Genomic DNA, 13,153 nt, shown 5'->3' with positions numbered 1-13,153 from the left:
TCCTCTCCTCTCCTCCCTCTCCTTTCCTCTCCTCTACGCTCACCGTCTGTCCTTGTTTCACCTCTCCCGTCCTCCCTACTCTTCTCCTCTCTGTACTGTATGTGTCCTGTAGGTGGCAGCATATGACTTTGTTCTGCCCATCACCGTCAACTGCGTGGGCTCACCTTCGGGGACCCCGAGCTCCACCCCGTCTTTCTCGCTGAGCGACAAGCACATCGTCACACCCCGCCCACAGGCGATCGCCATGGAGGCGGTTTTGCGACGGGTGCAGGCCACAGGTGAGAGTGATGGGGAGGCTGACTGACTGGTTGGCTGGCTGACTGACTGGCTGGCTGGCTGGCTGGCTGACTGGCTGACTGACTGTGGCTGACTGACAGACGGGCTGAATGAATGAATGAATGACTGGCTGACTGACTGATCTGTATTGCTATGTTCTCAGTCTTGCGAGGACCTCTGGAGATGTACCCCTCCAGGCTACAGTTTGATCTGGAGCTCCTAGACCCTGGGTCCACCTCGCACACTCAGGTAGACAGCCCCACCTGTGCTGTAACTACAGTGTGTGTGTGTGTTTTGGGCAATGCTTGCTTCTTGTATTTTCTGTGTGTGTGTGTGTGTGTGTGTGTGCGCGTGTGCGCGTGCGTGTGCGTGCTTGCTTACTTGCTTGCGTACGTATGTGTGTGTGTTCAGAGAGTTGAGCTTAGGAGTGCGTCCCAGGAGCCAGTGTCTTGGAGGTTTGACTGCAGTACTGTGACTGAGGCACTAGGTGGCAGCCCGCTCTGCCTCTCCCCTGTATCTGGCTCCCTGCTGCCCACCCAGACGCTGCACATCGCTGTCACCATGGAGACAGGCAGACTGGCAGCAGGTATGCAGTTGTCATGGAGACACAGTAACACTGCGCCACACGTTAGGCACGACTAGATAGCTAACTTTCTGTCCAGGTGTAATAATGTGACTGCACTTTCTAGAGAGCAGCAGCATCCCCACAAACTCAACGTGTAAAGGTTTTGCGTCGGCCGTCTAGGATAATGTTGCACTGCAAATAAGCAAACCAGATAGCTGTGTAGCTAGGCTGTATAGCAGAGTCAACTTGCCGGCACCTGCAGCTGTCAATTGTTTTGGTTACTAGGGGCTTGTGTGTGACATATTCATCTGGAAACAAAAACTGGTGGAAACCAGTAAAAAAGGTTTCACTGGTTCTCCAAGAGCTCAAACGGGCGTGTGTTGTATTGCAGTGCCTGGTGGGCGGGTCCAGCTATCCCTCCCTCTCTACCTGGAGGAGGAGGACGGGGAGGAGGGACGCCACCCCTACAGGGAGTTGTCTGTCTGCGTCACCATACACCCCCCCGCCATCGCCTTCCTCCCCCCTCGAGTCTTCCTCAACCCCGTCCCCCTGGACACCCCCGCGACCAGTACTCTCACCCTGCTGACCTCAGGCTACCCCCGGTCAGCACACACACACTCTCTCTCTTTCTCCCTCTCTCTCTCAAACTAGAGTAAAGCAGCTCGCACAAAGTACTGGGCGTGAGCTGACCTGTGTGTGTCTTCCAGGGGCACCACTGTGTGTGTGGAGGTGGAGGAGGTGGAGATGGAGGACGGTACCAAGATGAAGCCTCTCTCTGTCAGCCTGCTTCGAGGTGGCACTGTCCCTGCCCAGCCCCAGGACAGCTGTTTGTCTCTGGGCTGTACTGTGAGCTTCTGCTCCCCCCAGCCTCTGTCTCTCTGCTCCTGGCTCATCTTCCAGGACCACCTCAACAACAGGTAGGCTTCTGCACACACACACACACACACTCAGCATAGAGCCCCGCCATGTATCTATCTGTCTTCTCTCACTCTCTAACAATGGACCAATAAAGTGGTATTACCTCTCCCCTCCTCACATTCTCTCATCTCCTCACATCCTCTCCCCTCCCTTCTCTTCTCCTCTCCCCTCCTCTCCTCTCCCTCCCTCCTCTCCAGGTTCAAGGTGGAGGTGTGTGCTACAGCTGATAACTGTCTGCTGTCTGTCTGGCCCTACCTGGCTCTGCACCACTCCCAGCAGCAGATCGTCCTCAAGAACGGTAACACACACTCACACCAACACACTCATACACCAACACTCTCACAGCAACACGCACACAAAGACTCTCACAGCCACACAAACAATCTCACAGCAACACGCACACACACTCAAACACCAACGCAAACACTCTCACAGCAACACACACACACTCACAAATACTCTCACAGCAACACTCACACACCAACACAAACACTCTCACAGCAACACACACACACCAACACACACCCATACACACAGTAAAACCTGTATCGCGCGTGTGTGTGTTTCCTCAGGCCATGCCAGTGGTGAGTCAGGGCGTTTTCAGCTGACGGGGGATGCGGTGCTCCAGCCCTGCTACTTTCCTAGCTCCGCCTCTCGCTGCACTGGCTCCTCCTCCACCTTCACTGTGCTGAGCTCCACCAGCAGCCACACCTTCTCTGGTAGGTGTGTGTGTGTGTGTGGGGGGGGGAGAGAATGTGTGTGTCATGAATTGGTTTTCCCCAGAATCCAGTGTGTATGTGTGTACATGTTTTCTAGCTTTAATATAGTTGTTGGTGGCATGATTTGAAAAGGACAAATGATGTGTGTGTGTGTGTTTCTGTTTAGACTCTGCATGTGACAGCCGCAGTGAGAGTGTGTGTGGTGTCCAGGGTGGAGAGAAGGAGGTGTGTACTCAGAGAGAAGGTATCCCAGGGTTCCCGGGGGCAGAGTCAGAGGAGGGGCTGTACTACCACAACGTCCTATTAGCTGCCCAGAAGTGGTTTAGCCTGTTTGGTTGGCCACGCGGACCCAACCCCATCTCGCTACCGCACACGCTCAGAAGGTACCAGGCTCCGTCTCGTTCCTGCACATGCTCAGTACAAGCATAGCTCCAGTGAGGTCATGGGACCTCAGGCTGGGTTTGGGCTTGAGTGTTTTAGTTCACCTGTGTCTCTCCCTTCCTCTCTCCTCCCCTCCCAGGGCAGTGTGTAAGGTGGGGGCGGGGCCGGGGAGTGGGTGTGGCTACCGTGTGAATCAGGGGCGGAGCATGAGGACGTTATACGACATGCTGCTCCACCTCGCCGCCACGCCCCTCCCCGGCATCTGCTCCAGTCAGTCGCTGCCCGCCGACCCCACCCAACGTCTCCAGCAGCTACTGAGACAACATTCTGCCCTGCTGGCCTTCCTCAGGTAGCACGCATGCATGCGCACACACACTCACACACACACACACACACACACACACACACACACACACACACACACACACTCTGCCCTGCTGGCTTTCCTGAGGTAGCACACACCAATTACATCCAAAGGGGCGCCATTCCGGAAGTCGCAACAGGCTGTTCTCCCGACCAAGTTATTCACGAGAAAATGATAGAGTGCACAGACGGGGGTGCGTTTGCAGCGTGAAATGTCTGAATCTTATAATCGGTCATTCATTGCAGTTCATTGCAGTCTTACTTATTGGAATGCAAATGCTACTTTAAATATTTGCTAATGTGAATGAATGCCATTGAAATAGATAACAAGGTGTGTGTTTTAAGAAGGCCCGTTGCAAGTCAGTTTTATGAATTGCATGCTTGGGGGAGCACAATTATTATTCAATATTTTTGATAATCCAATATTCGTGCAGCACTGTTATTAACTACTTTCTGGAAGGATGGCTTCAAATATTATTCAATATTTTTGATAATCCAATATTCGTGCAGGACTGTTATTAACTACTTTCTGGAAGGATGGCTTCAACACAGGTAAATACCGGTCTTCTTTCTTTTATGTGCATGTAGATTTCGTTTCGCGGGGCGACAAGTTTGTTGTCTTCCTGATATTGTGACACGCAAAACGTGTCACTTCCGTTTCCACCACAAGATTTCCCGACAGTGTACTAGCCAGTACACCGGAATTCTAAAATAATAAATTCACAGGGTTTCATGTCACGAAAATGATTTTACGAAAATGAATCCTCTACAGCAGAAAAAGGCAACATCAAATGGCTAAATACAAACAAGATAGGCATCTTCACATACATATCTATCTCTGTCTTGGAAACAGATCGCCAAAAGAATAATACTGTGTGCGTAATCGCAGTAGAATGTGCTTCAGTCAAGTGCAAAACATCTGTTTGATGCAAGCGCACTCGGCCGAAGTGGACCAGACAGGCTCAGGCTCTGCTAGACAGGGAACTCCGATAAAGTCGCAGCATATAATTTAGTTAGTTTCTATAGCAACTACTATATCATGTTTGGGATGCTACGGCTCTTGTTTGGGTCAGTTGTATCAACTGCGCATTGATTTAGAACATGTTTGATGCTGGGCGTATATACCGGGCGTTGTGGAGAAATAATGTATGCCTCTCGAATGCATCTTGGCCAATCACAATCGAGTATTCACACAAGCCGTTGTATAATGGTCGTTAATGTGGTGTCTTTAATGAGATGTCTGATTTGTAGATACAGCGCTCTAAAGTGCGACCATTTTACTCGCATTTGCGACTACAAATAGTTTTGTGCGATCAGAAAAAAATCATTTAGGAGCACACTGTGCGAGTACTGTTTTCAACTATTTCACACGCATTTTGCGTCTAAAATAAATCCATGCAAATTGGATCAAACTAGTCAAAGTTTCGCGCACCTGTATACAAAACTACAAGTCCCACAACTTTTTTTATTTTATTTTTTATTACAAGTCCCACGACTGCAACCTGCAACGCGCAGTACTCTCGTGATGACAGCTCAGCTGCCCTCACTCAAAAATGACTGTGCAGGCGCCGAATGCCCCTGCCAGTAACGTTAAACAAATGAAGCCCATTCAATCGTATTTTGCCAGGCAAAGTGGAACCAATGGAGAGAGGAATTCGGTGAGGCCTGGGGGGAGTCGAATCAACTGTCACTCAAAAATCTATTGATTCGATTAGATTCAACATTGCACCGTAGCCTACCAGTAACTTACTGGATCCACATCAAAACGCAATAAATGCCGACATCGTAAAAAGCGGTTTCCTGAAATGCATGTCATAACGATTAAACTAAGCTTTTCCACGGATTTTTGAATGATTATTAGCGAAGATATTGTGCTTTCTTCCCACGTCCTCACGGCACCAGCAGCTATGTTTCATATCCCTGCCTAAGTTCGCAAAGCATTGTGTGAATTTTCATCTACCCCTCGGTTTCAAGTCAGCATCTGAAAACCCTCGTTTTGGAGGGCTGTTTGAACGTCCACTAGCCCTCAATATGCTCCCTAGCCCTAGAAGCTAAAAGGAATGGGACACACTACCCTACGCGTGAACGTGCAAAATGGGGTAGGGCCAAGGGCTAGGGCTAAGGGGGGGTATTGGGTTTGGGCCATAGTCTTCATTAGAACCAATGAATATGATGCAGTGTGTGGGAATAGTATAGTCTTCATTAGGACCAATGCACTTGATGAAGTGTGTGGGAATAGTAGGATATAGTCTTCATTAGGATCAATGCATATGATGAAGTGTGTGGGAATAGTATAGTCTTCATTAAGACCAATGCACCTGATGAAGTGTGTGGGAATAGTATAGTCTTCATTAGGACCAATGCACCTGATGAAGTGTGTGGGAATAGTATAGTAGGAGATGATGAGAGCTCCTATGGTGAGCAGGTTATTATTGTTTATTGTTGTTGGCAGTAGGCCTAATGTGTGTGTTGCTAATAAAAATCTGTTCAAATTTTCCGTTGCGCTCCTAAATTTCTTTCTGTGCTCCTAAATTTTTTCATTTAGGAGCACATGTGCCCCTAGTGAAAAATGTTAGCTTAGAGCCCTGAGATATCTTTAAAAAAAAAAAATCACACTTCCGCAAGCCATATTGCTGCTGTAGCTGCTGGAAGGATAGTAAAGTCTGGCCATCAAATAGATCTAGCTTTGATAGACCCTGTCTGTGCCACGCTTTAAAGCCCTGGTCTAGACAGCCTGGAAGAAAGTCTGGGCCACTCAGAATAGAAGTAAGAAGGGATGTAAACTGAACCCTCTATAGTACGGATAGACTTCCAGGCTTTGATTGCGCTTAAAGTGATAGGGTTAGAACAGAGGTCCTTCACTGACTTAAAGTTGTTAGCAAACAGCAGATTCCACAAAGGGCATCTGGACTGAGATGATTCAATGTCGAGCCAGATTGAGGCTTAAGGTATTTAAGCCAATCTGCTATCACCTGGATGTGTGCTGCTAGCTGATCACGTTAGGCACCATTTGGAGTTTTGCCATCTTCAGTCGGGGCTTCCTTTTGCTCCAAATAAATGAAGTCATCCAGCCTTCAAGCACCTTGATAACCTTGTTTATTAACAAAATGGGAATAATTTGCAGTGGGGAGAGTAGTCTGGTGTAGCGTGTTTTGGGGTTAGAGCTCTGACTATGACTGGTATAATTTATGATTATACCGCGGTTATCACTAGGGATGTCCCGATCCCATTTTTTGGGGTCCCGATCCGATTCCGATCTTTTCATATTGGGTATCGGCCTATCCCGATACTGTCCCGATCCGATTTCTCTTATTTTGTGTGTGTGTGTCTGGGGGGGGGGGTTGCAAAACACAGCATTTAATTTCCTGTACATTGAGAAAAAGGCCTGCATCCAAGCTGTGCTTTAATAGCTTTTATTCTCTCTTTTCCAAATACACAAGAGCTTTATTTCTTTGTTGTACAAAATTATTAATAAATTCAATTTAACCAGTAACTCTGAGTCAAGAGCATTATAAAACAGTCTCAGTATAAAAAAACAGAAATCTCAACTCAACTCTGTGGTAAAGAAAGACAATGCAGTCACTCTGACCAGCATTACAAAACAGTCTCTGTTCACACCCCATGTCATTCATTGCCTTAGATAGATAGATAGATAGATAGATAGATAAATAGATTGAAAGATAGATTAATATTGTTTATTGATCCCTGTGGGGAAATTCAAGTGATCTCAAACAAGACAAGCACAGTACAAACACAGCCTACTGTAAGTAAGTACCGTACAAATAAGAGAGACAATATTATACCTTCTTCATGTTTGAGGCGTTGTCTCTGGCAAGCTTATCCTTTCTTTTCAAGCTTTCTTGTAGCGTTTGTTGATGTGCATTCGAAGCAGCCTCTTGTTTCGTCTAACGCCCCAAACGCACTGGAAGAGTCAATTGACGCGCTTCATTTGACTCGCCTCATTTGACTCGCCTCATTTGACGCTCCTATGGTGCACTGCAGGCGTCAGCTTTGATAGGGAGCTGATTTAAAATAATTTAGATTGATTTGTCGATTTGTCCCCATTTGACGCTCCAAAATGTAAACAAGTTCAGAGTAGAAGCGTCAAGGCAGCTTGACTCGCCTCAAAACGCTTTTGGTGCGTGATCGGCCATTTAAAACAATTTGTGTACTTCAAAACGCTAGCTTCAGACTCTTCCAGTGTGTCTGGGGCTTGACAGAATTCGTCATATTCTTTCAGGTTGTGTTTTTGAAGTGTCCATTACCTTTTCTTTCAGCAATGTCTCTCAACGCTGGATACGACCTAGCAACCAAACAATGAGCCTAGCAACCTAGCTAGGCTTCTAGATGTATGTATTAATAGGTTCTATTAATACATCCATGCTAGCAACCCAAACTCGCTAATTCCAAAGCCTACTGTACGTGAGATATATCTATGACTGTAGCTACCTGATATTGCTAGATAGCAATGAGCGAAGTGTAGGCTACTGCATATTTGCTGTGCAACATATAAATCGTCCAGCTGTCAAACCTAGTTGCCAACAAACTATGTATGATAGCCAGACACCTGATTGTCCTCAACTCCAAAAGTATTGTTTTCATGTCGTGGTATATCACTGCCAGTCGTATCTTACGTTCATTGTGAGTTGATTTGCGAGGACGGGATGTGTCATATCATGTGAAGCAACAGGGTATTAGAATCCAGCAATGGCCTCTTCACAATGTGATATATTTGGATGCCATATATACTGTAAATGAATCAATGAGGCGGATACCGTTTTTCCATACGGCTGGCTTCTTTTACTGCAACTCTCAGACTGACGTTACAAAGTGATAGGCTAACATTATAACACAAATTGAAAAAACAGTTTTTGATTTGGGGACAGTGAGGTGTCTGGCTATCAAAAAGAGTTTGTTGGCAAATAGATTTGACAACTGGACAATGGATGCGTTGCACAGCAAATATGCAGTATCCAACACTTCGTTCATGGCTAGCTAGCAATGGTCCAGCAGTCTATGGGATTAGCTCATTTGGGTTGCTGTCAAAGCCGGTGCATTAATTTAGATAGGTAATTAAACTTCAGCAGAACTACATGTGCGTTTTAACACGCGTCTGCTGGCCAATCAGAAAATAGTATTAACCCAGGCCATGGTATAATGTGTGATAACCCGTTTTATTTAGGCTATTATTTTGAAGTAATAAAAATGAAATGGATCGGCCTTGAAATTAAATTGGATCGGCCGATACCGATCCAGCTGAAAAGGCCTAGATCGGCCCCGATCCGATCCGGGGATCGGTATCGGGACTTCCCTAGTTATCACAAATATGAAGGAAAATGGATTTAAGATTAAATCACCTTTATAACCTTTATCAATAGTCTAATTTATTCATCAATCTCATTCTGTAGGCGGAGTCCTTGACTCAATCAAGTGACCTAAGATAATGTGATGACGCTCGGACGTGGTCAAAAGTTAATAATATTTATTGAAGTTATACTAATCAATTATCAAAATAATATTATAACACAATTCAATAATAGATGGAAAAACACGTGGCAATATGAAAACACAGCAGAAATGAAAAGAATGATGTCAGATTATCACAGCCTATCCTAAATCTTCTAAGCTTAGACAACACTTAAGCATCACCCCACATCAAAGAGAATGCATGGATGTCGAACCTTACAGTGAGGGGTGCGCGTTGTCCGGGCGGTGTTGTCTGGCTCGCAGCGTGGAGGAGGCACGTGACTGATGATCGCTTGGTTTGATGAAGGGGCAGCGCGCCTGCGCTCCCGTTGAAACAGTGATAGTAGCATTGCTGCGCGAAGTTGATGTTCGCGGAGTTCAAAGTTCAGTTTCAGAGTTCACCAGTTGCAAATATCTCATTCAAAACCTCTGCTCTCGCCAGAGGTGGATTGTTGAAGAGTATTTTCCTAAGCCCCTGTCTCGACTCAGAGATCTTAGGTAGTGGTTCAGCATTCCACAGATACAGGCTGATTTGATCAACCAGGCACACACTTGAAGTTCCTGGGTAGTTGAGGGAGCTGCACGAGAGTGTGTGAAAAACGAGAGAGAGAACAATGGCGTCTCACAGCTTAAATACCTGCAGCTTGTCGGGGGGTGGGTGCTTGTGACCCCAGTTCGGTGATTGGCCGGTTGATTCGTGACCCCACCTTTGGGGGGGTCTGAGAATTAAACAGCAATTTTCAGGATATGTTTTAATCCGATCTCATTACCAACACATTGGAAGGAAATTATTCCAAATGACATTATCATATTCAGTACATTGGCCGGAACATATAGAATCCAAACACTTGCATCTTACTCACACTCACACGTTGGATTCACAATTTTTAATACTGCTCTGAGCCCATTCGCTCCCCAAACCCCGTTTATTCACAGACATGTCCCCCATTGAAGAATAAACACTGGCACTCGGAGAATGACTCAGTTTCATGGCTAGTTTCGTTATGCGTGCATGTTCTGGAGCGTTCTCCAGACAGAATGGTGTACTGAGGTTACTTGGTGCTAGAGAAGGAGGGGGGAGAGAGAGAGTGAGAGGGTCGTAAAGTTGGGCCTGTTCTGGGTGAGTCCTTTGATGTGGCCCTTAGGACGTCGCAAAGGGGGATAGGGGAGCACAGAGTGTGTCTCTGAGCATCTCTTATCAAGATCTCTCACATTCCAATCTGAGGAAGAGTGTCCCACAATATCACAGAACTGTTTTGTGGTCAGTAGACTGTGTCATGTCCTACACCACTACACTGGGCAGGATGTTCATCTTAATGAGGGCAATGTTACCCAGCCAGGAAAGGGGTCCAGCGTTCATAGCATCCAAAAGAGGAGGGAAATTGGACTTAAACAACTGACCATATGTACGAGTTACAAACACACCCAAATAAACAAAACCAGAGGGTAACCAATGGAAAGGAAAGGGCTCTGACAGACATGGGACAGACGTTAGAGACCCCAGCGGCATTGCCTCAGACTTAGCTAAATTAATTTTATACCCGAAAACATGCCAAATGTAGAAAGGACTTGGATCAATCAGGGAATAGAGGTTTATGGTCTCAATAGAAACACCAGCATGTACATAATTTGCGTAAAGAGTCATCTTAGGCTCCCTCTCTCCAATGAGAATATCAGATATTAGAGCAGTCTATCTTATTTTTGGGCCAGAGGCTTGAGGGCAAGATCGAAGAGCAATGGGCTAAGAGGGTCATCCTGTCTATTCCCACAGTGAAGGGGCAAGTTTCTAGATCTGAGCCCATTAGTCAGAACTGCTGCCGTAGGACTGTTGTAAAGAGCCCTAATCCACTTGACAAAGTTATCGCCCAGGCCGAACCCCTCCAATATATAAGATAAATGCGACCATTCGACCCAGTCGAATGCCTTCTCGACATCGAGAGAAAGCACCAAGGCAGGGTCTTTGTGGACTTGGTATTGAGCAGCCTTCTCATATTATCACCAGAGTTCCAACTGTTAATCAAGCTGGTCTGGTCCTCTTTAATAAGGCAAGGCAGCATTTTTTTCTAAACGCATGGTTAGTATTTTGGAAAGCAATTTTCAGAGTTCAGTAGGCTAATTGGCCTATGAGGCACAATTGTCAGGGCACTTTCCTTTTTTAAGGATAAGGGAGATATTGGCCTCCCTGAGTGATTGAGGAAGGATCCCATTTTCAAACGAGTGGTTCAACATAGCCAGCATGGTGTCTAAGAGAATATAATTAAACTCCTTATAAAACTCACACCTGAATCCATCTGGCCCTGGGGCCTTCCCTGATGGCACAGATTTCAAAGCCAGCAATGCCTCCTCTTTAGTGATTGGGGCATTTGTCTGTAGTTTCTTAGCCTCTGTAATCTTCGAGAGTTTCAAGTCAAAACAAATACATAAGGGCTAGGACATCGTCAGACTGTTCTGACTTACAGAGATTGGAATAAAACAAAGCAAACTTTTTATTCATAGTTTTAGTATCAACTTATATGACATCACTGTTATCAGTCATTGAAATAATAGTTTGAGAGTCTACCCTCTGTTTAACAAGATTGGCCGGATATCTGCCGGGTTTGTCCCTGAACATTTTCTGTCTGGCAAATTTAAGGGAGTGCTCAGAACTCCCTTGTTGTTTGTTTTAAAACAAATAACAAAAGTCTCATTTCAGTTTTCTATAAAATCATTCATATGTCAAAAGCATAACAGGATCGCTCATTTGCTGTAGTGCATGCACACTATTTTGAAATGAATGCAAGAGCCAGTGCTATGAGTGGGCTATATGAGTATTGATACCGTAGATGGTCTTAATTGCCCCTTTTCTCAACTTTTAGATATATCAAAATTAAAAACTGATTGACAGATGCAACCACATTTAGGCATTTTCGAAAACATTGCAAGGAGGCGCAAAGGGGGCGGGGGAGGGGGGGTGTTAGGGGTGAAGGATGTAGAGGGGCTGAGGAGATGGGATGGTGGATTATTATTGCTGTATTGTTATTCTACTTGTAGTGTATGTTTTTTGTGTGTATAGTAGACTATTGAATCCATAAATCTGTGACTTGTACAGTATACAGTAGTGTGTTTATACTGTGATGTATGTCTTGTATTTTCCTGTGATGCTGTAGCCTCGTGAGACCATCCTGATCTCGCGAGATCACAATCTGTTTTTCTCGCAAATCAGTCTGGATATATTCTCCATAGAGATCCGTTTGTGCCAGATTATAAGAACGCCAATCTCGCCAATCAGCGTTCTATGAGGAAATAAATAGCTGCGCTGGGCTGGGTTTAGGTGTGACGACAGCGAGAAGCGGTTAAAGTTAGCGCCTGATAGACTTTCATCCAAAGTGCCTGCTTTTTTCCAGAGAGTATCCAGATTGTTAGGGGACAATAACAAGCTATCTATTAAAAGACAAAATAAAAAAAAGTTTGGGGCGAAGTGTGAGTCTATTGCTTGTGTGAAAAAATATATAAATGTTATCTGATATATAGCTTAAAGTCCCACTGAAATGAAAAAAGCATTCTGTCCCATTTTGGTTCACATAATTGGTCATAGTGTTCACCTATTCAACGATGTATGCCAAAAAAAAATCGAAATTCTACTTTTGTTGTAATCTTATATCAAAGTATATAATTTCTTACTTCCTGGAAAACGGTAGGTCACGTGCAATGACAACAACAGGTACCTTAGATTTTAGGCCAATAATCTTGACATCCACCCGTCAATCAACGCTATCCGTCTATTGAATCTGTTTAAAGTTCTTAAAACCCATCCACTTGTCAATGTTCCAATCAAATTCCTCTAAACATATGTCCCACCCTCATAGCTTGTTTGCGTCGGAAATACGTCAAACTACGGAAGTTAGATGATCTCAAACGTCCGTTTCAGTGCAACTTTAAACTAATTTTAGAAATAAATAGGACTGGGTTAACTAAACGGGTACATAAAAGTTGATTTTACATTGTCACACATCACAATTATGTGATGTATGACATGCAGAAGAAATCACCAAATGCAGGAAATGAAGTCTCTGAAAATTAAATATGTCTGGGGGAGAGAACCTCTGCCCCCCCAGCTGGAACCTCATGCAACCATTTTACCACCCCAGGTAAAACTGGATAAAACCGCCCCTGCCCACACACACACACACAAAAACACACTCTGCTGGCCTTCCTCAGGTTACACACACACACACACACACACACACTCTACAGGCACTTGCCTTCCTCAGATAACACATACAGACACCCAGGCTCACACTGTGTGTGTGTGTGTGTGTGTGTGTCTGTGTGTGTCTGTGTGTGTCTGTGTGTGTGTGTGCGTGCTAGAACCCAGGGAGCCTGTTTGTCTCATATCAGACCTGAGTACCTGTTAGAACTGCAGGAGTTGAACCACTGGAGCTCACTACAGGTAAAAGGGATGAACACGCACTCAAACACACACACT

At 45.4% G+C, this 13,153-nt stretch overlaps 1 protein-coding gene across 1 annotated transcript in view; it reads left to right on the top strand.

Annotated features, from left to right (window-relative positions):
- The window catches only part of LOC311310523 (cilia- and flagella-associated protein 47-like), a gene marked incomplete at both ends in the record, with an annotated part of 62,160 nt that overhangs the window by 19,769 nt on the left and 29,238 nt on the right, over window positions 1-13,153 (top strand). Inside the window, 9 exons of the mRNA XM_084440032.1 lie at window positions 113-278; window positions 440-525; window positions 817-862; window positions 1,233-1,443; window positions 1,957-2,057; window positions 2,332-2,478; window positions 2,645-2,861; window positions 2,999-3,208; window positions 13,036-13,117. Of these exons, the coding sequence (XP_084296158.1) occupies window positions 113-278; window positions 440-525; window positions 817-862; window positions 1,233-1,443; window positions 1,957-2,057; window positions 2,332-2,478; window positions 2,645-2,861; window positions 2,999-3,208; window positions 13,036-13,117 (1,266 nt within the window). The remainder of the gene's footprint in view (window positions 1-112; window positions 279-439; window positions 526-816; window positions 863-1,232; window positions 1,444-1,956; window positions 2,058-2,331; window positions 2,479-2,644; window positions 2,862-2,998; window positions 3,209-13,035; window positions 13,118-13,153) is intronic.

The sequence above is a fragment of the Borostomias antarcticus genome, assembly GCF_949987555.1.
Source record: "Borostomias antarcticus genome assembly, chromosome: 6".
In the NCBI taxonomy this organism is placed as follows: domain Eukaryota; kingdom Metazoa; phylum Chordata; class Actinopteri; order Stomiiformes; family Stomiidae; genus Borostomias; species Borostomias antarcticus.
The sequence above is the reverse complement of the archived record's forward strand: the minus strand, read 5'-3'. Positions and strand labels throughout refer to the sequence as shown.